This window comes from Corythoichthys intestinalis, chromosome 6 (assembly GCF_030265065.1).
Source record: "Corythoichthys intestinalis isolate RoL2023-P3 chromosome 6, ASM3026506v1, whole genome shotgun sequence".
NCBI classification, from domain to species: domain Eukaryota; kingdom Metazoa; phylum Chordata; class Actinopteri; order Syngnathiformes; family Syngnathidae; genus Corythoichthys; species Corythoichthys intestinalis.
The window spans coordinates 10017805-10045053 of record NC_080400.1 but is presented as its reverse complement, the minus strand read 5'-3'; the positions used below and the strand labels follow the sequence as shown (position 1 = coordinate 10045053).

The following is a 27249-nucleotide window of genomic DNA, read 5'->3' as shown; positions in this document are numbered from 1 at the left end:
TACATATTCATCTGCTTGATGTGTGATGGCACGGTGTGGATTCCCTCTTAAGCTTGTTCGGACAGAATATTAATTTAAAATGAATGAAAACTAAATACTATTGAATATGTTGAAGCGGTATGCAATGTTAAGAGTCTTGTTAGCTGTAGGCGCACTATCCTAGACTCCTCACTATCCACTCGCGGGGGCCTGCGCTTGTCAGTGACGTTCCTTATTCTCGCTATATGATTATACAACTTTAACATTTGTTAATAATACGCTCTGTGTGTAGTGTCATCCATCACTTTTCCTTTTTAAATGGGCACTTATAAGCGAACGCAAGAAGTAACAACGGGAACATTTTTAAACGGGCATTTCACGGGAGAGCATTTCGACTCTTCGGCCAATCATATAGCGAGAGCGAGTGGATAGTGAGGGGACCGCGCGCGGCTCTTAAGTGTCTCTGTCACGTGACTGTCGTAGCCGGTAACGCGCTCGGCCAAATGGACACACAAGTACAGAAGGTGAATTATGCCAAACAAAGGGTCACCACAATGTCATTATCATCATTTTAAAAATTTAATTGATGGGAAAAAATAGATTATGACCGGATTTTTATGACCCTGTCAGTCAAAATGACAGACAACGAAAAAGTCTAACGCAACCTCTGTTGTGGATTAAAAAAAATAAAACTATCGCACGTCCTTGCGATGGAACTATTGCACATGTGCACATCGCGATGGCGATGTTTAAACGATATATCGTTCAGGCCTAATTTGATCACTTTTTTTTTTACATTTTGGGGGAAGCTGAGCTTCCCTTGCAGTCTTAGAGCAATCGCCTCTTCTGTCAACAGGGTTGAAGGGAGGCCATCTCAAAATGACAAAATGCACAGTGACCTCCTATCTAAGTGGCCGACTCGGAGGCGATCTTGTTGATATCGGAGCTCTCGTTTTCATGCTCGTTAATTCATATCGCGCCAACTTTCAAGTGCTGATGGGCGCAGATAATTACCGCCCTTTCCGTAACCTCAGCCTCTCATTACCTCGTCCGCTTCCGCGCAATCAGAGCGTGGACGGCTGATAGCGGGCCGCTCCATTAGCTGCTCGGGGAGGAAAAAGAGGATAATTATGGTCTAATGTAACCATGTTTTTTCTTGGCTTTCAGTACAGTCCCTCAAGCAACAACAACACTCCCATCCAAGGCTTCTATATTTACTATCGACCCACCGACAGCGACAACGATAGCGACTACAAGCGTGATGTAGTTGAAGGTGAGTCTCACAGTTGCCTAGCAGATCTGGCCAACTGCATCATTTTGCGTGGCCCGCAAAAAGAAATTATGTGCATTGACTTAAATTAAATTTCAATACCATTTATATAGTCATCGATGAACGATTGATTTACAATATTAGATGAGAATATTTACTGTTTACTTCCTTGAAAAAAACAAATTGGAAAAATTAAAAATATAAAAAATGTTATGAATGGAAAAACTAAAGAGAGAGTATTTATTTTTCATTTTTTGAATAAAAACAAAACAATAATGAATAAAACAGAATATTTCGTTTTTCCCTTTGCTGTTTTTTAGATTAAAAAAGAAAATAAAAAAGAATCATTTTTAAAATGTATTTTTGTAAGTTAAAATTTTTAAAAAATAGAGAATATTTACTCTTTTTTTTTAAAGCTACATTAATTAGAGAATATTTACTATTTGACCCTTTTTTAAAACTAACAATTGAACTAAGATTTTTAAAAAAATCTAAATATAAAAAAATATGAATACAAGTTTTTTTATTTAAAATAATGAAAATACTGTTATTTCTTTTGTAAATAAAAGAAATAAAGATAATATAATACTTTTCATCTCCTTTTTGTATTTTTTTAATACGAAAAATAAATACAAATGAAAATTTTATACAAGAATATTTGCTATTAAGACACTCAAAAAAGACAAATTGGACAACGTTTAGGTCAACAATGTTTTTAAACAATTCATCAACTATCAAGATAGTTGTCAATTCATTTGATACTCAGTCGATTAAAACCCCTTCAGACCTAAGCGTGCTGCTGAAGGACATGACGCATTCTCGTCTCTGAACCAATAAATACATTGAATTTGGTTTCTAATGCCACTTCTGGGAGATGATTGGATGAAACTTTACCCGTAGACTTCATAATGTAATTAACGGGGCGCGGGGCCAATAAATAGGGGGCCTGCATTGTTGGCGAGGCCGTCAAAGCTGACCGATTGGAATCACAGACAAAGAGTTTTTTTCGTTGAAATTCTAGTGAATAAATGTTATACGTGCAGGTAGCATTTATTTTATGTAAATATGTCGAATGTGCGGCTCGTCTAAATTTAAAGTTCACTGTGGCACCGCCTTACCACAACAGAGAGCTTTTTTTGTTGAAAATTCTTGTGAATAAATGCTTATATCCTTAAATTCTTTATGGATATGGACGTAAAACAGTCTCGATTCTTGGTTAAAAGCAACAACAACAAAAAAACGTGCAGGTAGCATTTATTTTACGTAAGTATGTCGAATGTGCGGCTTGTCTTTAAAGTTCACTGTGGCGCCGCCTTACCACAACAAAGAGCTTTTGTCGTTAAAAATTATTGTGAATAAATGATTAAATCCCTGAATTCTTTATAGATGTGGATGTAAAACAGTCTCCGTTCTTGGTTAAAAGCAACAACAACAAAAAAACGTGCAGGTAGCATTCATTTTACGTAAATATTGCGAACTATGATGCTAGTCAGTAAGCGAATGTAGCAGCCGCCTTATGAAAACAGCTTTTCCGGTGAAAATTCTTTTGAATTAATGCTTAAATCCCCGAATTCTTTATAGATATGGACATAAAACAGCCTGGATTCTTGGTTAAAAGCAAAAAAAAAAATATGTGCAGGTAGCATTTATTTTACGTAAATATCGCGAACTATAATGCCAATGCCTTAGCGGCTAATTTCTCCCATTTCTTTCGCTACTTTTCAAAATGCATGCATGGTACGAAAAATATAGTAATTACCTTGAATCCTCCAACAAATCACTCCTGAGACAATCCTTCCTGTTTGTATGTGGTACAGCTTTCGTACTTTTTGAACCGAAATCCACCCTTAGTTCGCTGCGTGCATGTGTTTGTAATTAGCTCCTCTTGATGTGGGCAGCCCCTTGCTTGAAGAAGTTGCGCAGTGCATGGCCGAGCTGACCCATCAATAATGGTGATGTCTATGACTTTACCCGTCGAAATCAAATCATGAGGTTTGGCACGCCCTCTTTGCTATTTTTGGCTCTTTGACCAAACGCAACTTCAAAAAGGATAATAACAAAGTGCTCATTTCTCATCAAAAACACATTACATTTATTACAATTACAATTAACATTTACATTGAAAATAACCAATAAAAGCATGAAATATTCTCGACCAAAAAAATTGCACTTTGTTCTGGTGTTTGAGTAGAGTAAAAATCTTGCCTAGCAGAAAAAATGCGGGTCTGAAGGGGTTAATCTCAGCAGCTCTAGTTGATAGACATAACGATGTGGCCCTCAACAAAAATGGCTTTGACACCCATATTGTATCCTCACGTCAACATACTTTACATGCTGTGCTACTTCGAAAAGATAGTGTAGGCTTCTCTAGTGTGCTTTTGGCAAATGGCTTGCAACTTAATTAGCTGGAACTGAAATACGAGCGCGGTCAGCTAAGATACGTAGTGGCTCGTGTTGCCGGCCGGAATGTTAACTGCCTGTCCTGCTACAGGAAAGGAAAGGAAGTTGTGGACGTGCGGGTTAAACTTAGACAAAGCCTCTATGTTAAGTTTGGCTTTAACTTTAAGTAGTCACTTTTGGAACCATGTCAAAAAATAACAAAAGATATGTGAAGAATACAGTGTATCACAAAAGTGAGTACACCCCTCGCATTTCTGCAGATATTTAAGTATATCTTTTCCAGGGACAACACTGACAAAATGACACTTTGACACAATGAAAACTAGTCTGTGTGCAGTTTATATAATAGAGTTAAAGGGTATGACAACACCTGGGGAAATGCTAATATTCCATCATTTATCCATCAACGCATGCCTTTTGAATTCATATCATGCCACTTCGTCTAATTACACACATCGCAACACCAAGAAAATGATAGAAATTAGGTCGATTGTCAAGCTAAAACGACCCGCCCCCGAGATGCCGGAAATCTAGCATATTGTGTGCGTGACGTCACTATAGGGAAACAACCGGCTCAGTGCTTAGTACTGAATGGCGGCGACGATGGCGGACAATTTTGTTTCTAGTTGCAGCGACGAATCCGACGTAACGAACATTCTTCTAATGGTGACGAGGAGAGTTATTAACCGTTCTTTGGTGTTTTGGGTTATTAATTTGAGCCCAAACGAAAGCCAATGCAGCCTAATGAAAGGATCATTGAGGGGAGCAATCACGCTGATGAAACACCGGCGGCAACAGCAACACCGAATGGTTTGTTTTGCATTTCTTTTTGTGAAACTGATACACCGTGACTGCAAAATAATATATTGAATAATTATCATTTAATGTGCTATCATCGGTTTTCGCTTTGCCAACCGACACAAATATGAATGGGATTAGAGGATTTGTACTATATATTTTACGAGCAATAATTTATACATGTGTCCAGTCCTATATCCAATGTGTGATATGTTTTTATTATAAAAGAGTACTCACTCTGGCCATTTCGAGCTTGGCTGCTCTGCTCCTTTGGTTAGCCTGGGGTGGTCTCATCAGAGCCAGTCGTCCTCTTTTCTTGATGAGGTGGCTGCGCGTGTATGGTGGCTGCTTTCATCAGCATTTCTTAGCAAACTTGATTTCATTTGTCCATAGTTCGAATAGCTTTCAAGTGTAAAATGTGCACCACACAAAACCGTGCCTTAGGCTGGGTCTGCAAAATTAGCCGTCTTAGCATGGACGAACTTTACTCATTGTCTGCGTAGTCCAGCTCTTTTTCTCGCGTTCGGGAACTCATGGGTACTACATTGCGACAAATGGCTATTTGTAAACCACATAGCATGAGAGGTTTGAACCATTTTAGCGATTTTTTTTGACAAAACACGAACGCAACTCTCTCGTCGATAAACAACGATGGCACCTGGCTCGACCTTTTGTTTCCTTGTTATGACGTCTCCGCCCCATTCGGCTGTTTCCGGAATACTTTCGGAAATGTTCGTAATTTTCGATCTATTTTCGATAATTGCTCATGAATGCGACTTATTTTTTTGTTAACTTTATTAATATTTGTTATCTTGCCATATAACGGTTCTATTGATATCTCACAGCCCCTTAGTGTTTTCATACCCTTTAATTTATTTTCCCCTCAAAATAACTCAAAATGTAGCCATTAATATCTAAACCCCTGGCAACAAAAGTGAGTACATCCCTTTGAAACTACCTCCCCAAATGTCCAAATTGAGTAAATTGAGTACTGCTTGTCATTTTCCCTCCAAAATGTCATCTGACTCGTTAGTGTTCCTAGGTTCAGGTATGCATAGGGAGCAGGTGTGTTCAAATTTGTAGTGCAGCTTACACACTCTCTCATACTGGTCACTGAAAGTTCCAACATGGCACCACATGGCAAAGAACTCTCTGAGGATCTTATAAGACATATTGTTGCGCTACATGAAGATGGCCAAAGCTACAAGAAGCTTGCCAATACCCTGAAAATGACAAGCAGTACTCAATTTGGACATTTAGGGATGTAGTTTCTAAGGGGTGTACTCACTTTTGTTGCCAGGGGTTTGGATGTTAATGGCTATATTTTGAGTTATTTTGAGGGGAAAATAAATGAACTCTATTACATAAGCTGCACACAGACTACTTTTCATTGTGTCAAAATGTCATGTTGTCATAGTTGTCCCATGAGAAGATATGAATAGAATAAGAAATGTGAGGGTTGTACTCACTTTTGTGATACACTGTAGCTATCGCCGTCAGCGGCTGTGTACTAGTATATAAGTATATAACAAGAAAAATCATCTGAAAAGTACATTTTATGTTTACTCTGGTTGTATTTATCATCATTCACCCACGGGAAGAGGTTATGTATTCGGTTCCGTTTGTTTTTGTTCACGATAACTTTGATGAAATAATTATTATCAAACTTGCGGGATATGGTTTTAATACAAAATGGAATAGGTGATTAGATTTTGAGGTCATGAGGTCAAAGGTCAAAAAATATCCGAAGAGGAATTTCGTGATAACTCAAGAACGAATAACGGGATTATTGTCAAACTTGCAGGTTATGTTTGATAATATGAAATGGAAGGAGTGAAATTAAAGGAAAAAATTTATCTAGTAATACAGTAATCCCTTGCTTCTTTGCACTTCAAACTTCGTGCCCTTAGTCCATCGTGGATTTTTTTCCCCCAAATAAAAATAAATAAATAAATAAATGCAGTATTTTTAAAAAAAACTAAGATTTTAAGAGATATTCATGTACAACTCATTGTTTTCTTTTATTACATATATATAATTTATATAATATTTATTTGGATCCCCCCCCCCCAAATAAAATAAATAATTAAATAAATAAATGCAATATTAAAAAAAAACAAAGATTTTAAGAGATATTCATGTACAACTCATTGTTTTCTTTTATTACATATATATAATTTATATCATATTTATTTGGATGTTTTCCCCCAAATAAAATAAATAATTAAATAAATAAATGCAGTATTTAAAAAAACAAAGATTTTAAGAGATATTCATGTACAACTCATTGTTTTCTTTTACTACATATATATAATTTATATCATAATTATTACATTTGCAGTGCTAAAAAACTTAAAATAAACATATAAGGAGTTGTTGTTGTTGTTTTTTTTAAATAATTATACTTGGGGGGGGGGGGGGGTGTCTTAAATATATCTCTTTCCAATGCTGTTAAATCTGAATAAATACATTGAACACACACAAAAAAAGTTTAAAAAATTTTTGGGATTTTGAATAAGTTCCACCTCTACTTCTATTTTTACTGGAAGGTCCCCATTAACCGTGAAAAATGAGGGCTCACGGTATATCATGATGTTTAGGAATTAAAAATATGAATTGTTAAAAGTTAAAAATAATTTTTAAAAATCATTAAAAGTAAAACAATTCTGCAAGTACAGTAATAGATTCAAAATGGGGGGAAAAAAGATTAAAAATTGAAGAATAAAGAATTTACATTTAAAGATAAATCATAAAGACAGTACATCAATCAATACTACATTTTAATTAAAAGTATTAGTTGCACTGAGTTAAAATTAATATTTAAAAATGAAGTAAAGTGCAACGTAAAATGAATCTCATTGGTTGTAAATGTGAGCTTGTTTCTGTTGTGCATGCGTGTTTGTGTTAACACTGGAGTTGAGCCAGCACAAACACGAGCTGCCATATATGGAGCTGGACAGGAGCACGAGCAACTGTGCGAAGGCCCGCGGGAGTGACGAGAGATGAGCGTGTGTGCGTAATGTGGACAGCGAAAACAAGAGTGCGCCAAAAAACATGACTTCAACCAAATGGGGAAAAAAATTGTGTTATTAAAATTTCAAAAAGTTGTCGCTCACATTTCTCCTCATCTTTTCAGGTGTGAAAGACTGGCACATGATTGGTCACCTGCAGGCTGAGACGTCGTACGACATCAAGATGCAGTGCTTCAACGATGGAGGCGAAAGCGACTACAGCAATGTCATGATCTGTGAGACCAGAGGTGAGAACAGACCCGCTGTTGGAAATGTAGTAAAAAAACATTTTAAATCACAAATTAATAGAAGCATTACCTTCTGGTAGCTCGCCAGTCTCCGGGTTCGCCAAGCCAGCGGCCCGTCACACCGCCGTGGCCTCACCCGCAAGAGCCCGCCGGACCGCCCGGGGGGCTCCTGTATCTCATCGTGGGTTGCGTGCTAGGAGTGATGGTCCTCATTCTGCTGGCCTTTATCGCCATGTGCTTGTGGAGGAACCGACAGCACAACAACACACACAGTGAGTGTTTATCTTTCACACCTTGCCGACCAAGCACTTTTTATTGAGCCCTTCTAAACATGAGGTCAACTTAAATAAATTGAATAAAAGAGTGTTGTCAACAATCAAATAGAATTAAAACAAGAATACATATTTGATTATTTATTGTCTTACATTATCGAGTAAGCAATAATATCAGCCGATAAAAGCATTTTAAAATGATATCGGATAATATCGGCATCGAATTATCATGATCTGTTTTGGGCCAATGTGCATGTTGCCTTCAAAGTGAATGTTAGAAGCCTTTGTACATGGGCTGGTCACAGCTGAGCACAGCAGTTACGCTTATTGACAATTACATGTCTCAAAATTAAGATGTTTGGGATTTGTTATGTGAGCATTATCACCCGCAAATGTCGGTATCGGTTTGATATTGGTATTGGATTTTCGGCGTTGGACAATATCGGGATATCGGTTATCAGTTAAAATGTCATTATCGGACAACTCAAATTAGCAGGGGTAAAAGTGGGCCAGAACGGTCAGGAACGCAGTTCTGGTATAAGATTCAGGGTCGGAATGCTGTTCCGGTACACCGTGCTTTGATTCCAAAAATATGACGGCAACTCTCAAAACGTTATGTAAAAAAAAAATGCTAAGCTGCCACACATGCATTTCATCTCCAAGAAGAAAACATTCTACAAAAATCAGATTTACATACACAAGTGTTAACAACAAGCATAATGAAGTGCTTGCGTAGTGTAATCCGTTTCCACCTACCGTATTGTAGGATGATAAGTCGCACCTGAGTATAAGTCGCACCAGCCATAAAATGCCCAACGAAGAGGAAAAAAACATATATAAGTCGCAGTGGAATATAATTCGCATTTTTGGGGGGGAAATTTTCTTGATAAAATACAACACATAGAACAGATATGTCACCTTGAAAGGCAATTTAAAATAAAAATACAATAGAGAACAACATGCTGAATAAGTGTACAGTATGATAATGTTACATGATGCATGAACAACGAAATGCAAACGTGGCCGGTATGTTAACGTAACATAGCTATTAAGAGTTATTCAGATCACTATAGCATAAAAAACATGACAACAAGTTTAACAAACCATCAGTGTCACTCCAAAACACCAAAATAGCATCTGAAATGATATAATAATGTGTTAATAATTTCACACATAAGTCACTCCAGAGTATAAGTCGCACCCCCAGCCAAACTATGAAACTGCGACTTATAGTCCAAAAAATACGGAAATAAACAACTAATATCCCTAATATTAAATCTAAAAGGTATCTGGGATTGAGCCTTGTGGAACGCCATGTGTTTTTCGATGCAGAATACAACTCTCCTGGTTACTTGTACCAGCCGGCGGACATGAACGGACATGTTCTTGAGTACACCGCAATGGCCGGCGCCGGGCGTATGAACGGAGGTGTCCACGGGGGTTACGGGCACAGTGGCGGGGGCGGCGGTATGTTGCCATTGGGGTGCCACCATCTACATCACAAACACACCAACGGCCTGCACAATGGCAACGGCGGACTCTATCCTGCCGGACACCCGCACGGCCACAACGGCACTCTGCCTCACCCTCACCACCACCACAACGTGAGTGTGGGACCACCGTGGTGCTCATCTATTGCACTCGTTTCTAACTACTTTTAAAATTAGGGGACGCCAGTTTGACAACGTCGCCTGGATGTCATCTACACTGAATACTGTTTTTATTTGTAGGGAGGCGGCATGTACACAGCTCTTCCTCAGTCAGAATCTTCGGAGTGTATGAGTTGTCAGAACCTGTGCAACAATAACAGGTATGGCTATGAGCAAGAACACGACAGAAACTTTGAATGAATGAATGAAATTTATTGTCATTGTCATCATCATCAGTATCATTGGCAGTTACAGAATATGAAATAATTTGCCCGAAAAGACTATGACGGACAAAGCAAGACGGGAAAAAAGCATATGCGTATCGAAACTTTAGGATTATAAGTGTGCAAACTAAATAAAGACAAATCAATATAAAAATAAGAAGGATGGCACGTTCAAATATTCTTGGACCCAAATCCAAGTCACCTTTGATGATCTTCTGATACAGACTCCTGATCCGATACCTCAGCTATAAATTTGTGGGCAGGAGGGATTTAAATGCATCAAAAATGTAAAATTGTTCCATACTGCAGAGTAGGGGTGTGTAATGCCTCATATCTGGCGATACGATTCGTATCACAATTCCTAGGTCACGATACGATCTGATCCCGATTAATCCCGATATTACACTAAAAGATGATTTATGCAATATTTGTATATCACTTTAGGAAAAAAAAATCAGAATGGACAAAAAAAGCATAGTCAGAGTTTGATTTTTGTTGGGTGAGGTAGGCAAAACATGAAACAAAGAATAAACAAATATCTATCTTGCCTCAGGTGTATTTTTGGCTATGCAAAGCAAAGGATCGTCTCTAAGGTCCTAGTCTGTTCGAAAAATAAATTTTGACCCATTATGAAATATTTTGTCAGATTCTTGTTCATTTCATTCATTTATGGGTTTTTTTGTTTTGTTTTGTTTTATTGCTATTATAGACAACATTTTACCAGCTAGGTCTTTATTTTAAAGCAATATACAGTACAGTATATATAGGAAAGTCAATTACATACAATGACATTTTGTGGCCACTGGGTTGGGGGCACTGCAGTAATAGGTAGGAATATCCCTGATCCGTCGCATAATATCGAAATTGAGTAAAAAAGATCAGGTTTTAAAAATGTATTTTGTTTGTTTTTATTTTTTTTATTTTAAAGCAATATACCGTATTGGCCCGAATATTAGACGGCCCTGATTATAAGACGACCCCCTCTTTTTCAAGACTCAAGTTTGAAAAAAGACTTTTTGAACACCAAATTAATTTTTATACAGAAAATAATTACAGTACATCCGAAAAACAAATGATTATAACGATATATTTGAGAGAAAAAGCATGTTATTTTGCCTCATTCAAATCTTAATATCTGAACATTTAAATACGTAAACTAAAGTGCAATCACATTCGTAAATGAATTGCTTCTAGTTTTTGAAATGTAAATAAACCAATCTATTGCGATAAAACAACAAAATTGCAATAACTGCATTAACCATCAAAGTGATGTCTAACTGTAACTGTAGTCTTGAAACAAATCTGAATGAGGAAAAGCATTGCAATAAAATAATGAAAACTGGTTAAACTTGAGAGTAGCTGAGATCTCTCATGACAGAACATCGCTTCAATAATATCTGGCGCCATCTAGAGTCATGAATGGGTATAATGTCTAGACCGCAAATATATATGAGCCCCTCTTTTTCAGTCTTATTTCAATGCAAAAAACACCGTCTTATATTCGGACCAATACGGTAATAATCCAGATGTACAAGGACATTGAAAAAAAGGAACAAAAATATTACAGAGCCGGAAATACTGGCAGCGTATGTAAATTCCACTGATACGAAAACATTATGATAGCTGTAGCAGGACGCGAGCAGTAAGCTGGTGTTATGCAAGAGTGATATATTTGCAGTAAGAAATATTTGACATTTGGATGTGCTTTTCGCTTGAAATTGGCAGATCCTCAAAATCAGATGACTCAAATTCGGGTGCAATACTATATAACGGGATGAGGATGGAGCCCTGGGGAACTCCATGACTTTTCCATCAAGTGCTGTAGTCCATTTGCGGTGGTGTGTTTTGGATTTTATCACACAGCGTGTCATCAAGTGTGATTCCCATGGACTTTTCCTCTTTTTTTTTTTCCTGCGTTACACATTCCCATGCTGCTCCTGTTTATGTGCTCAAGCCTCAGCGGCATCACAGTTTACCCTGTGTGCACTCAGCCAGCACACAATCCGCGTTAATGAGCCTCCTGTTTATTTATTTCTGAGGACAGGAAAGAAAACCAGGATTGGGATCGGGGTAGAATCTTGTTCCGATGGCAGGAAGAACTACGAAACTCGATTCTACTCTTAAATATATTTTAGGTTTGATGTCAACTTTTAGATTTTATTAACCTCATTAGGGACAGAGGTCACTACAGTGGGCAGCTATTCAAAAGTTGACACTTAAAACTTTAACCCTTTGTAGAGCAAGTGATTATTTTTGGTTAAAAAATGATTGGTAACACTTTACAATAAGGGTCCCTTAATTAACATTAGTTAATGCATTTTTAGACAATAACTAATGTTTAAGTAACATGACAATAATTAATATATTTGCTTATCTAACATTTATTAATATAATTAACATGAGTTAATGCATTAGGTAATGCATAACCTGACAGCAACTAATGGTTCGGTAAAATTATATACAGTGGTACCTCTACATACGATCACTTCGACACACGATCTTTTCGACATCCGACGTAAAATTTGAGCCGCCATTTGTTTCTACATCCGACGAGTTGCTCGAAATACGACGACATGACAGCACTGCAAACGAACGCACGGTGGATTTTCTTGTGTGAGAAATCAACACAGTTTTCAAAAAAAGTTGATACAGTTGGAGAAACAAGGAAAAAAGTGATGCTTACCTTTGAAATGAAGATGCAAGTTATAGAAAAATATGAGCTTGGTGTGCGCGTCCCTGAACTGGCTCAACAATACAGCTCCATGGTCCTCTTCCGACCACCGTTCGCCACTATTTATAAGTTAAGGTGACAATTATTATTGTGGTAACATTGCCAAGGAAATCGCCAGCTTCGTCACGTTTTTATCATTTATTTAAGAACTTATCCAACACAAAACGCCCATTGTCTTAAGCAGTTGACTGCTCTCAAGAAAACGAAAGTATTATCTCTACCGCACCGACCTATCTCACCGTGACGTCAGCTTCGCGGTGCGTTCAGGGACAGTAAAAAGTGTCCGCCATATTAGAATCCAATTCGTTACATTATTTACAGGAATAATTATTAATTATTCTTCTTATTATTATATTATTCTGACTTATTTATTTATAACTTATTTGTTTTTCTATGTTTAATTGCCATTTGTAACAGTGCCAGCAGTATTTATTAAGAATTTAGTGTATGTTTTTAGGCTTTGGAACGAATTAATGGAATTATAATGTATTCCTATGGGAAAATCCTGCTCGACATACGACCATTTCGACTTACAAACAAGGTCCTGGAACGAATTAAATTCGTATGTAGAGGTACCACTGTATATATATGGCGGAAAACACTCAGGTGACTTGAAGTTCCGCTCTGAGACCCGCAATTTGGCCAAATTTGAAAATTGTCCACTATGCATGTGTGATACATTATTGGAAAGCTTAAAATCTCAATTTTCTAGGGGGAAAATGTTTTGAACAGGAGGGCATTTAAAAAAAAAAAAAAAAAAAAAAACATTTTTAAACAGCAAAACCCTATCTGGAGGTGAGAGCACGCGAGACCAGAATTACAGACGCCATGACTTTAACGAGATATTATCGCGTACTTACCTTGTTTGGATCTAAAAACTCCATATAGCATGTATCACTGAGTGTCAAGACACAGCCGTGAATGGCCACAGCTGGATTTTTGGGGAATTTTATGGGTGAAACATGGTCTTATAACAAGGGTCACAATGCAGAAATCGCAGACATCAAGGAGTAGTCAAGATTTCCTTTTTCATATATTTATCGTTTTAAAGATTTTTCTTCATTTTTCTTTGTTTGGATTGATTATTTATCATCTAAAATATCAGAGAAAATGCGACAGAAACAAAAAAAATACAATTAAGGGATATTTATGAGGTAGATATCCGTGACTTTTTTACGGACGCCATTTTTTTCATTGTGACGTAATTTGTTTAAAAGTTCAAAATATGCGAGTGAATTATGTTATTAAAATCGTTTTTTTTTTTTTTTTTTTTTTTTTTTTAAACGAAATATTAGACATCAATTAATGATTCGAAGCTAAAAATGACAGATACTTTCAATAACAAATATAATTAATCACCTTCGTTTGATGCCTGGGTTGAAACACAAGCGGTTGCGCAACGTCTGTAAACGGGGGTTTTAAGGGTAAAACTGACAAATTAAAAATAGTTCAGAGGCTTAATGCGCTATGAATCTGCTATGGCAGCATATAGACATATTGTTCTATCAAACACAACAGTTGTTTTGGCTTAAAATACAGAAACAGAAACTGCTTTTTCAGTCTTGTCTGTGTTTTCCGCCATATATACAGGTGACTTGAAATTCCGCTCTGAGACCCTCAATTTGGCCAAATTTCAAAACTGTCCGATATGCATGCGTGATACATCATTGGAAAGCTTAAAATCTCAATTTTTTTTGAGGGAAGAAAAATTTTGGACAGGATGGCATTTTTTATTTTTTTATTTTTTAAATGTTTTTTTAAACAGCAAAACCCTTTCTGGAGGTGAGAGCACGCGAGAGCAGAATAACAGACGCCACGACTTCAACGAGATATTATCGCGTACTTACCTGTTTTCGATCCAAAAATTCCATGTCACATGTATCACTGAGTGTCAAAACACAGCTGTGATTGGCCACAGCTGGATTTTTGGGGGATTTTAATGGGTGAAAAATGGTAATATAACAAAGGACGCAATGCAGAAATCGCAGACATCAAGGAGTGGTCGAGATTTTCTTTTTCATATATTTACCCTTTTAAACGTCTTTTTTTCAACTTTTCTTTGTTTGAATCGATTATTTATCATCTAACATATCAGGGAAAATGCGACAGTAACAAAAAAATACAATTTAGCGATCGGTATGAGGTAGATATCCGTGACTTTTTTACAGACGCCATTTTTTTCATTGTGCCGTAATTTGTTTAAAAGTTTAAAATATGCGAGTGAATAATTTTTTAAAGTCGTTTTTTTTTAAGCGTAATATTAGACCTCAATTAACGATTCTAAACTAAAAATGACAGACATTTTGAATAATATAATTACTGACCTTGTTTTCGTGGCTGGGTTGAAACAAAAACGGTTGTGCGACGTCTGTAAACGGGGGTTTTCAGGGTAAAACGAGCAAATTGAAAATAGTTCGGGGGCTTAATGTGCCATGAATCTGCTGTGGCAGCATATAGAGATATTTTTTTATATCAAACACAACAGTTGTTTTGTCTTAAAATACAGTAATTTCTTTTAAAGAGGGGTGCAAGAGCAGAAACTGCTTTTTCAGTCTTGTCTGTGTTTTCCGCCATATACATATATATAGCGTTAGGGTTTGTTAACTTAGCATTTATAATTTCTTAGTTATGGGACACATGTGCTACACTTTACAATCAGGGTCCTAAACAAAAAACATTCAGTAATGGTTAAGTAATACTTATGAGGTACATTCACGTGAAATAATACCATACCTACGTAAGGTTAGGTTAGCAGCACCCAAGGACTCACAGAGGAATGTTTCTCATTTTAAAATAACAATCACATACTTGTACCAGTATACATGAATAAATATTTGTTAATGCACTAATGTGTATGTGAATTAATGTTAAGTAATGTATTATATATATATTGTTATAATCATTTGTTTCAGATGTACTGTAATTATTTTCTGTATAAAAATTAATTTGGTGTCCAAAAAGTCTTTTTTTCAAACTTGAGGGGGTCGTCTTATAATCAGGGCCGTCTTGTATTCGGGCCAATACGGTGTATTTTTATAATGGGTCAAAATTATTTTAGACAAAAATGTCCTAGCCAAAATGTGGCCCAAACACAAATCAACATTACTTCAACCAAAAAAGTTGCTTCAATTAAACAAAAACTTGACGTCAATTTAAAAAATAAAAAAAAAAAATCAAAGAAAAATAGCTTTCACGTGGATATTTTTGAGTTTTTTGCGTTCAAACACTTTTTTTGATTGAAGTGACTTTTTTTGGATTGAATAATAAAGACACAAATCAACCATCTCCATCCATCTATCTCGATATGCCTCCGCCCAGGGGATACAATTTTTGACTGGTGTAACCACATTGCAGGCAGGAAAATGGGTCAGGGGTTAAAAAGGTGAGAAGGGTGTGGAGGAAATATGTTCCGGCGTTCTGCCAAAATGTCCTCCGTCGGCGAAACATGAGGCGAATTTGACAATTTTAATTTTTCACATAAGGCTTAATATTCAAATTAGCAGGGGTTTAATTAGTTGAAGGAGTTGATTTCAACCACCATTGACTCGCGCTCTCACTCCGAAGCCCTGCAACTATCAAATAACTGGCAAACTGCACAGAATTTGTTCAAATCAACTCCAGTGACTAATTGAACCCAGGCTAACTCAAAGATTAAGCCTAATGTAAAAAATTCTGAACTTCCCCTTTAAAGTATAGACCATTGAATATGACCATTAAAATGTTGTCTATAAAAGTTTTAGAGCAATAAAACAACAAAAATGAATGAAATGAATAAGAATCCTTCAAAGTGTTTCATAATGGGTCCAAATTATTTTTCGAACAGATCCTGTGACTATAGCACCTGAGAGACAGCCGTTTGCTTTGCTTAGCCAAAACTACAGCTGAGGAGGCAAGATGGATATTTAGAATTTCTTTAAACCTAAGCTTTCAAAACCCTCAACAACAACTGAGCTTGAACAGAGGATTGAGCACGAGCAGTATCAAAAAGTCCTGGCTGTCTTGTTACCTGTTGTGCTGTAATTCCAGGTGGTGCTTGAATTGGATGCTTTAGCGGTCAACAGTCTTTTAGAGCCAGCGCAAGGAGATATTTTTGTCATCTTTACTGGACAAAAATGTGAAGTAATGGCTGTGTTTCCAGTGTGCAAATGCAGCCGTTTGTAGTATATCTCCTGCCTATTTAATTGCATCCTGGCGAGATAGCAAGGCTATGTTGTTTTGACCGCAAATTCCCAGCGCTCACGGCTCACGCATCATGGTAAAACACGTCACCTGTTTTTTTTCCATACCCGGTTAGAAAATGTGACACGTGCTGTCACTCACATGACTACAGTATTCTTCATTATACATACATTATGGGGCAATAACAAAATAGTAACGCACAGGCATCAAGGAAAGTAACTTTAATCAGATTACGGATTTAGAAAAATGAACGCGTTAGATTGCTCTTTACTGAAAGAAAGTAATCAGATTACTGTTATGCATTACTCACATAACGCGTTACTGACAACACTGCTTTTATATTACCATTAAATACACAAGCTTGACGCTAACTTAACGGGAGCTATTTTTTTCACCAGAGATTTGGCTAGCTCTGGCATTATTCAATGCAAGCTGGAACGAACGGCAGTAACTTGTCATAACGCAAAATATGAAAACGATTGAAACCATTACTCACCAAATTCAATATGCTGGCAAATGCATTCTTCTAAAAAAAAAATTGGGAGTGAGACCTCTCCTCTTCCAGCGAACGTGATTTTGTACTTAGAACAAGATCATCTGTCGCAATTAACGATCTTTGACGCTCTTTTCTCCCCCCCTGCATTCAAACTTGTTTCTCTCTCAGCGGCTGTGATTAACCGCAATGAAGTTGCTCTCCTTGCTAAGCCTTGCCTATCATTCTGCTTTGTAAGTTTTTAGTAACTTTGTATATTGAATTTGAAAGGAAAATGTGTGGGGTTTTTTTTGGCGAACTTTTTCATGAAGCTAAACTGTTGAAGCTACTCACACTTGGAAAAATACGATTGTACAACGTTTTAAATGTATTCGTTTGGTATATTTCAGTTGCCACGATGTGAGAGATCAATAAATTGCAGAGAAGTACGCCTTGCGTTTAGAGTGCTTGTTTTTGGGTTTGCTGGAATAGCGTCACTGGCACACGCAGCATCAAACAGGGGAAAGGGTAAGCGCTGTCGCGCCAAGCCACTTCTGGCTGCATTTTTGACACATGAAAAATAACGATTACGTACTACTGTATGACGAAAAATTTTAGTGGTTTTGTAACCGCGACGTTTTAATAGCATGACAAAGCGTGAAGGTAACCGGCACATGCCTACACCCGACCCCCCCCGCCCCCCTTAAAAATTTTCTCCTCGGATCTACACGATTCACGTAGGTCATACTTTTTTACTTCAAAACGGCGAATTTCGCCGAAAGGTGAGAGATTTTCATGCCTGACATTGGCACGACACTGGTGGGCGTACCATATTAAATGAATGACGATCTTGGTGAAAAGTATTGCCTAAGCAGCCTGATTTAAAATTCCTGTCAAGAATGATGGGAAACAAAAAACGCTCATTGTCAACTTATTATTATAAATAATAATAATTATAATCATAATTATAATAATTATAAATAATAATAAGTTGGGGAAGGGGTATCGATAAGCGTATGCTTTTTTCCCGTCTTCCCTTGTCTGTCATCGTCTTTTCGGGCAAATTACTCCATATTCTGTGTCAATGTTTCTCTTTCTTGGCCAAACTATCCCACACTCTCTAACTGTCAATGATACTGATGATGATGACAATGACAATAAATTCATTCATTCATTCATTCAAAATTCTTTTCAGTTAATTTTATTGCTGACACTGCATTTCGGGGTCATCAACATGTTGTCCCCCCCCCCCCCAAAAGTCAAACTCCGACTATGACTAAAACTAATAAATATTATCGTCCAAAAAACTTAGACGCCAATGAAAATTAAAAGGGCAGCCAAAAACAACACTGGTGACTCCGAAATGCCTCAAAACCAACAGGAAGTTACCCGATATACCAATCATTAACGCAAAGCTATCGTCGCAATTTCTCCAGAATTTGCATTTTTTATTTTTTTAATTGTGTTTTGATGATGGTCACTATTAACCTATTATAGCGCAAGTGACTATTTTTGGTATTAAAAAAAAAAAACCTTAAATATTAGCATTTCATTGCTGCATTTTTTAATTATATTTTTAATGATTGAAATACATATATAAATTAATACAATGTTTATAAACACTAAATGAATGAAGTTAAAATGATTGGACATCTACCACCGTTATTGCAGCCAATGACTTAAATGAATACTTTGTCAGGGTTTAAAAAGAAAAATCATAATTCATGCTTGAGAGGATTAAGTGTTAAGTAAAGTGTGTTGTATTTGACTTTGTGTCTGGGTGTGACTTCGCAGGTGCTACAACAAAAGCAACGGCGTGCTATTAGGCGGGACGCTTCCCCTCATGCATAGAGCGGCGCCATGCCAGCAAGACGGTCTGGAGATGGTTCCGATGGGCGTGGCGCCGTGCCGCGGCTGTACCCCGACAGGCGAGCGGCCGGCCACCAAGCTCGACGTGGCGCACCAGCCTGACGAGCACCAGGAGTCTTCGCCTTCGCGGCGCTCGTGTTATCTCGACGGAGACGACACGGAAGGACCGGCGGATGACACAGGTAATTTTTTTTTTTTTTTTTTAACATTTAACCCTTTCATATAGTGTTTTTGTTATGGTCAGAAATTAGGGCTGGGCGATATGGCCTTAAGCACGTATTGCGGTAAATTGAGCAGATTTACCTCGATAACGATAAATGACGATAAATTCGCCCAAGCGAACTGTTATATAATTTGAAAATCTGAATCAATGCATGAAATACAGGTTAACCGTTTCTTGTTGATTTATTTACCAGCTTTCAATTCAATATGTTTAACAATTGTACATGCAGTCTAAACATTAAGTATACAAAAATTTATTGTAAACAATAAGAATTCAAGTATGAACATTTATAATAGCTTGTATGGCTTGAACAATGTACATTGTCAAAATCAATATGCCTGTGCAAACATGTCATTGTAATACAAATGACTTACAGCTAGAACAGTACACTTCAAAAAGACAACTTATTGTTAATGGCTGCTGTGACATATTTACTTAACACAAGTGTTTATTTCAAGGTTTCAGTTTTTTTTTTCCCCAGTGCATTTTTTAATACATGCAAGCACACATGAACCCCCACACAGACACACACACATTAAAGAGCATACGACAGGAGGAAAAAAAAGTCTTAAATAGCATTATTATGTGATTTAGAATCATATTTTGAGATGATTCAACTATATACAACAATTTAGAAAAGTGCAGATGATGAGAAATTAGTCTTTTATTCTGCCGGTTAGCAACGCCTACCATTATAGGGCTCTACCGTCCCCAACAGGTGGATGACGTCAGCGGGAAACTGGGCTCATCGGTTTTACTATTGAGCCCATTGAGGGGGAATTATTCAGAACGAGATAAACGCGACGAAGAGAGCCGCAAAATGTAATTGTTTCAGTCTCTCTACTCCAATATTTTTACAGGTTATTCTTTTTATCCAAGTATTTTTCCCCAATTGCTAAATAAATGGCATGGTCATGACAAATAACAGTCTTGTGCTAAATGCAATATGAAATAATAAAAATGCACTTATTCAGAACGACATGGCAAAAATACTCCATAATGGTCAAAACTGTCGACTTCACCTTTACTGTCGCACCTCCCGAACGATATTTTATGCCACCTAAAACGGACATATGTCATTTCCCTTCCCCAGCTTCGGAGAATGTAAACAAACCAAGAGGCGCGACAGCTAGCCGACATGCTAACCCGAACCGAGTGATGTCTCAAAGTCTTCGAAGCGGAAAATCACACGTAAATAGCCCGGATTATTTGACATGACGACTGGGTTGTCAATTGTATTCGCGGATCGGCAAACCGCCCGGCGGAGAGAAATGTACAGCTCGTTCCCCGGAGGAGGGCGGCTGCAGTTGTTGTGCAGCTAACGTGCAGCTAATGTGCATCAGGAGAGCTTTTTACATCCCTATCAATGATCAAACGTAAGTAGTCCTTTATTTAAAGAAAGTTTGTAGTGTTTACTTTTTAATCGCTGTATTCGTATTTGACATAATACGAAACAAGATGTTTACTCACTTCCTCGTAAGTCCAATGGTCCCACAATGAGTAGGGCTTGTTTTGGCCAATATCCACGGTGAATGGGAACTTTTTGAAACTCCAAAAAGGCGCACATGCCTCTCCCTTATACAGCAAGATTTTTCTACAGCCGTTTGGCTGCCGTGATGTGAAAAATTAACGTATTAATCCGCAAAATCAGCTGAATCCTTAGTCCTCAAACACAACAGTATTACTGTATAGTGAAGAGGACTCCTTCTCCCGTACACGTCACAGCGCCCTCCTCCTCAATGCAAGACCGAAGCTGGAAGTCACTCATTTTCATGGCCCGGGATTCAAAAAACTAAATAAATATAGCGATCGCTTCCACACACATCCAAGCGGTCCATATCATTCAGGAGCATTAAATACCGCGTGTATTATGAAATAAACATGCTTTTTCGTGTCACACGCACTTTAAAGCTGCATTGATCTAATGACACAGAATTAAGCACATACAGAAAAATAGCTGGGGCCATTAAACAGTCATATTAAAATTTTCAGTTGGATTGTACTTTATGCTGAATGCTTTACTATCACAACAGCCATCAGAAATCACACATAAACAGAGATACACAATAACTTGACATACTAATTGCTAGATGCAGTCCGTGCCCAATCCACTCATTAAGTTCAGCTGTTTCGCCAAGGTTAGAGCCGTTATCCGACTCCATCATGTTTATTTGTAGCGTTAGCCGCTAGCGTTAGCAACTAGCGTTAGCCTGTGGCTTGGCTACTAGTAGAAAGCATTGAAAGCATTCTCTTTGGAAATCGTGAGAACAAGGGAGGACAGCGGGTGAAAGCCTGTCTGGATGCCGCCAAGAGTCTATTTAATGTCGGGTGAAAGTTTGGCGAACCTCCCTTAAGCCACACTCCCATCACGTTTGCTTGTAGCGTTAGCCGCTAGCGTTAGCCACAGGGCTCTTGTTTGTTTGGCTTCCTGATAACCACGTGACTCCATACGTAAGCACACTTTCTGCTTTCTTAACCCTTTAACACCTAAGCCTATTTTGGCTGAATTTGCATGCATTTGATGTTGCCTTTATATTTCAAAGAAAAAATTGTTCACAATGGCCAAGTCGGGTCCCTTTTTTAAGGACGCCTTGAACTTCATGTCCAAACTGTTGCTTTCTTCACTGACCAATTATAATCCACATTTTGGACCCAAAAAGACAAAAAAAAAAAAAAAAAATCCCAAAATATTTTTTCAAAATTTGTAATGTTGATGTCCCATTGACAACCAAACATGCTCGACCAACCGTTTTGAAGCTTGATAATATTTATTCTACTTGTTAGGATAAACATTCAATAGAAAAAAATAAGATTGAATAGTTTTATGTTTGACAATTCAACACAAACAGCAAGTATGGTCATAGGCGTGTTTGGCCTTTACACATACTATGGTCAAAACGGGTTATATACAGTGCAAAATAGTGAGAAAAAATATATATATATATGTATATATAATCTAACACAAAAAGGATTTGGAGGATATCTCTTTGTGCATTTAGGTATTATACCCATCACCTTATCTAAAGTATATACGTACATGCAATCATGCTTCTCGAACACGCATCTTTATAAAAATTTAAAAGATTATAGTGAAGTAAAGATATATATATATAACATTGAAAAGAAGTATTTTCAAAAATATTGACAAGTAGTTCAGTTCAATTCAAATTTTTCTGGCACACGACCCAATAAAGTTTTTTTTTTTTTTTTTTTTTTGCGAACTTAATAAAGCTTCTGCATGAACAGGTCAGGGAGCTGCGTCACACACAACGTCACACAGCCGTTTGCGGACTTTGCGTGCTGCTGTCAGCCTGTCACTTCTACTCGCCGAGACGCCGACTCATCCCAGGAAAACAACGACAAATACGGCTCATCTTCTTCCTTGAGTTAATGAAATAATGCATTAGCTTGCGCTAAATTTAGTTTTAGTTTCATTCTGCACGTTTCAAAGTCGCTCGCTCAAACCAACCGGCCGTTACTTGCCTCGCATGTCTCCTTTTCCTTAGTTGGCGCCTCGCTCGGAAATTTATAAAAAATGTCCACATTCGGTTCGTCCTTCTTGACATCACAATGGCTGTTGGGATATGTAGTCTTTTGTGCTGCTTTCGGTTTTGAAAAAGGACAAGAAATGATGGAAATATGGAGATAGATACATGGTCCATGCAGCGTTTTAATGCATATTTATGAGTGTAATAAAACTATCAAACTCAAATGACATTATTTCCCGTTTTTCTTGGTCGACTGACTTCAAATAAAAACTGGTGTGGACATCAACTTCCGTACTTTCAAATGAGACCAACCAGTGGCACGTGGGTGACGTAATTACAGCGTGACGAAGCTTCAAAGACGACATGCGTAATCGCGTCGCTGCCGACACGTTCGGTGTTAAAGGGTTAAAGGGGAATGAACATTGCCGAACAACACAGAGTCAAAGCGGGATGAAAAGACTATATTTTCTTGTTTTATTAAATTACCGAATTTATCGTCATGGTCAAAATTACGTCTGTCATCGTGAAGAATTTCGGTGCCGGTAAATTTTCAGTTTACCGCCCTGCTCTAAGTCATATGGGACAGCAGTCTCAAACCTGAGGCCAAGGGGTTAATTGCAGCTCAGGGACAATATTTTGCGACCCCCATTTCACTTACAATTATCGTACATTGGTACCTCAACATACAAATTTGTAATTTGTTCCAGGACCTGGTTTGTGAGTCGAAATGGTCGTATATCGAGCCGGATTTTCCCATAAGAATACAGGTAGTCCCCGGGTTACGACGGACCCGACTTACGTGATTTCGACTTTATGGCGCCTGCGTCCCGTCGTTTTTTACCCTACCGCGCAAACACACAGACAGAGCAACCGTGACAGAAGTGACAGCCTGCGCGCACATTTATTGCTTGTTAAGCATCCAGAGGCGACTGCTGTATATAACCCCTTTCGTATTGTACAGTGCATCACAAAAGTGAGTACACCCCTCGCATTTCTGCAGATATTTAAGTACCGTATTTTTCGGACTATAAGTCGCACCAGCCATAAAATGCCCAACGAAGAGGAAAAAAAACATATACAAGTCGGAGTATAAGTTGCATTTTTGGGGGAAATTTACTTGATAAAATCCAACACATACAACAAACATGTCATCTTGAAAGGCAATTTAATATAAATATTAGGGCTGTCAAAATTATCGCGTTAACGGGCGGTAATTAAATTTTTAAATGAATCACGTTAAAATATTTGACGCAATTCACGCACATGCCCCGCTCAAACAGATTAAAATGACAGCAGTGTCATGTCTACTTGTTACCTGTGTTTTTTGGTGTTTTGTCGCCCTCTGTTGGCGCTCGAATGTGACTTATTTGATGGGTTTCAGGCTTCAGCACCATAATTATTATTGACATCAATGGCGAGCTACTAGTTTAGTTTTTGATTGAAAATTTTACAAACTTTATTAAAACGAAAACATGAAGAGGGGTTTTAATATAAAATTTCTATAACTTGTACCAACATTTATCTTTTAAGAACTACAAGTCTTTCTATCCATGGATCGCTTTAACAGAATGTTAATGTTAATGCCATCTTGATTTATTGTTATAATAAACAAATACAGTACTTATATACAGTATGTTGAATGTGTATATCCGTCTTGTGTCTTATCTTTCCATTCCAACAAAAACTTACTGAAAAATATAGCATATTTTATAGATGGTTTGAATTGCGATTAATTACGATTAATTTTTAAGCTGTGATTAACTCGATTAAAAATGTTAATCGTTTGACAGCCCTAATAAAAATACAATAGAGAACAACATGTTGAATAAATGTACAGTGTACAGTGCATGAACAACGAAATGCGAATATACTGTCCTCACCAGGACGCTATGGCTAGGTCCTGGCTATTCAGCGAGCTAAACTCCCAAATGACGATGCTGGACGTCCGTAAAATTTGCTGAATCAATTTCCTCGATACCAAACAGGTTTGCATCGACGTAAATAAATGATAATTAGGTGCTTTTACAGCAAAGACATGACACAAACTGTTAGCATGCGTTCGCTAGCATTAGCACATCATTCAAACAACCACACAACTGGCTCTAAGTGTCCGATCGCGGGTGGAAAACACACAACAACAACAGAAAAAATGATACATGTCTGTAGAGATATTTTACAAGCATTAACAATGAACGTAGGTTCGCAGCCGTGTTTCTCTCTCGCTAACTCGCCCACTCAATCAGAGCTACGTAGCTGTCGGCCTTTTTCTGGCGTGTGAGCGCTCTTCTTCACGTAAACAAGTGCAAGTGCGCCCCCACGTGGGCGTGAAAGCGCCACAAACTAAAAGCATGCATTTCAATATAAAAAAGTCAATAATACAATGGCGTACCGCAAGCAACACGTCACTTCCGTTCATTAATATTCATGACATTAGCTACTGTTGCCAAGTAGGGATAAGCTACCGGTTGTCCCTAATTGGAAATGAATGGAAATCGTGTACGAAGGAGATTTTACAGAGCTAAAGCTACCAATTCTCTCCCAAAATGATGTGCCTGGTGCCAAATTCACTGGCAAAGATGTGGAAGAACATAAAAATGTTCAGTTAAAGAGATGACTTGAGTGTCGAAGGCTGAAAAAGACAACAACAAAAAACGAGCCGACCTAAGCATAGCCTTAGCTTTTTTATCGACGCGACTGACAATGACATTCTCCTGTTTCAACAAGCTATCCTTTACCATCCGCCCTGTCTTTTGTTATATATCCTCTGGTTGTCCTACGTCTCTTACCGTTCTGGGGGGTAATTTAGTTAGCTTTGTGTAGCGATCGCAAATGCTCCTCAGTGACAGCCAACGAACACTTTTAATTTTTTCTATAATAAAATTTCTTTAATTTTTTTTAATCTAGCCACAAAAAAGGTAAGTAATTATATTAATTATTCAAAATGTCTGTCATTTTTAGCTTAGAATCATTAATTGATGTCTAAATTTTAGTTGGAAAAAAAAAAAAATTATTCACTCGGATATTTTAAACTTTTAACGAATTACGTCACAATGAAAAATTGGGCGTCTGTAAAAAAGTCACGGATATCTAACTCATTACTATCACTTAATTGTATTTTTTTTTTTTGTTACTGTTGCATTTTCCCCGATATGTTAGATGATAAATAATTGAAAAAGAAAAATCTAAACCCTAACCTAACCCTAACCCTTCAAAATCCATAAAACTAAATGCAACACTTTCAAAACAACCATTACAACGTCAATATAATTAAACGAATCCTTGAAGCAGCAAAATTTAATTCAAAGCTTTTTTTTCTAATCGAATTACTCAAGTTAATCGATTAATCCTTGCAGCATTAGTCTATTGCTGTCTAAAAATGTTTTCAATATCAATTTCCCTCTTTTACTAACTACCACAACACATGACCTGGCAGTAAATAAGTTAAACTTTTGAATAGATGTTCACTGAAATGACCACTCTCATTCAAAGGGTTCATTTTTATTCATTTGATGAACAAATAAAATACTTAGAACGAAATTAACGTGTTATTTGGTTTTATGTTTACAGCAGAGGAGGATGTAGACTGTGTGGATCAGGAGAGTCCAGAGCTGCGCTGGGACAGCCTTCCCGACTCGGACTGTGACGAAAAGCCCGGCTGGATATCCGACAGGGGCGAGCTGATCCAGCCCAGTCCCCAGACAACCGGAAGGGCGGAGCTACTGAGAGGACAGTCGGAGGACCTAAGTGAGGACTTTCTGCATCATGGACGGCCAGACTCCTAAAGACTCCTTTAGATGACTTATTTATTTTTTTCTAGTAGTAAACTATTATTTCATATGAATGTATCTGTGTCAAAGAGCAAAGTTGTCAGTCTTTTATATTATTTATGCTTTTTTTGTGTGTGTTTGCTTGAGAATTGTTTTGTGTTTCGGAGATTTAGCGACTTGTAAAGTTTTGTAATAATATAAAGAGAAGATATGGAAGAGTTGAGTCAGCATGTTGTCCTCCTGTTTAAATATGAACCGATGTTTATTCGCTGCCACCCTCCCACTTCAAATGGATTGGACGTCTACTCGTGATCAGTGTTGTTAATCTTACTGAAAAAAAGTAATTAATTATAGTTACAAATTACTTCTCCCAAAAAGTAATTGCGTTAGTAACTCAATTACCTGAATGTAAGAGTAATTAGTTACTTGGCAAAGTAATTGGTGATAATTACTTTTTTTTTTTTTTTTCCCTCAAAAAAAAAAAAAAAAAAACATTGGCCACACTATGTGAAGTTTTTTGTGGAGGTTTTTGGTACAATTGGCCCGAGCCCAATTCTTTACCCTAATTTACCCTTTACCCTGAATCAACTGTTAAAAGTTGTTAAAATTGCTCCCATTATTGCATTAGTTCCCTTCTCTCTACTTTCGACATATGAAAGTTTTAAAACT

General features: G+C 37.4%; 1 protein-coding gene across 4 annotated transcripts in view; it reads left to right on the top strand.

Moving 5' to 3' along the window:
* Window positions 1–26793, top strand: part of LOC130917402 (cell adhesion molecule-related/down-regulated by oncogenes-like) — a 134058-nt gene extending 107265 nt beyond the window's left edge. For 3 of the 4 annotated variants that reach the window (XM_057838761.1, XM_057838762.1, XM_057838759.1), the window contains exons 13-19: window positions 1147–1252; window positions 7584–7706; window positions 7787–7978; window positions 9311–9582; window positions 9709–9788; window positions 19028–19284; window positions 26381–26793. In XM_057838761.1, coding sequence (XP_057694744.1) covers window positions 1147–1252; window positions 7584–7706; window positions 7787–7978; window positions 9311–9582; window positions 9709–9788; window positions 19028–19284; window positions 26381–26595 — 1245 coding nt within the window. In that variant the 3' untranslated portion in view covers window positions 26596–26793. The remainder of the gene's footprint in view (window positions 1–1146; window positions 1253–7583; window positions 7707–7786; window positions 7979–9310; window positions 9583–9708; window positions 9789–19027; window positions 19285–26380) is intronic. The other variant, XM_057838760.1, reaches the window with a different exon arrangement.
* The last annotated feature ends 456 nt before the right edge of the window (window positions 26794–27249 follow it).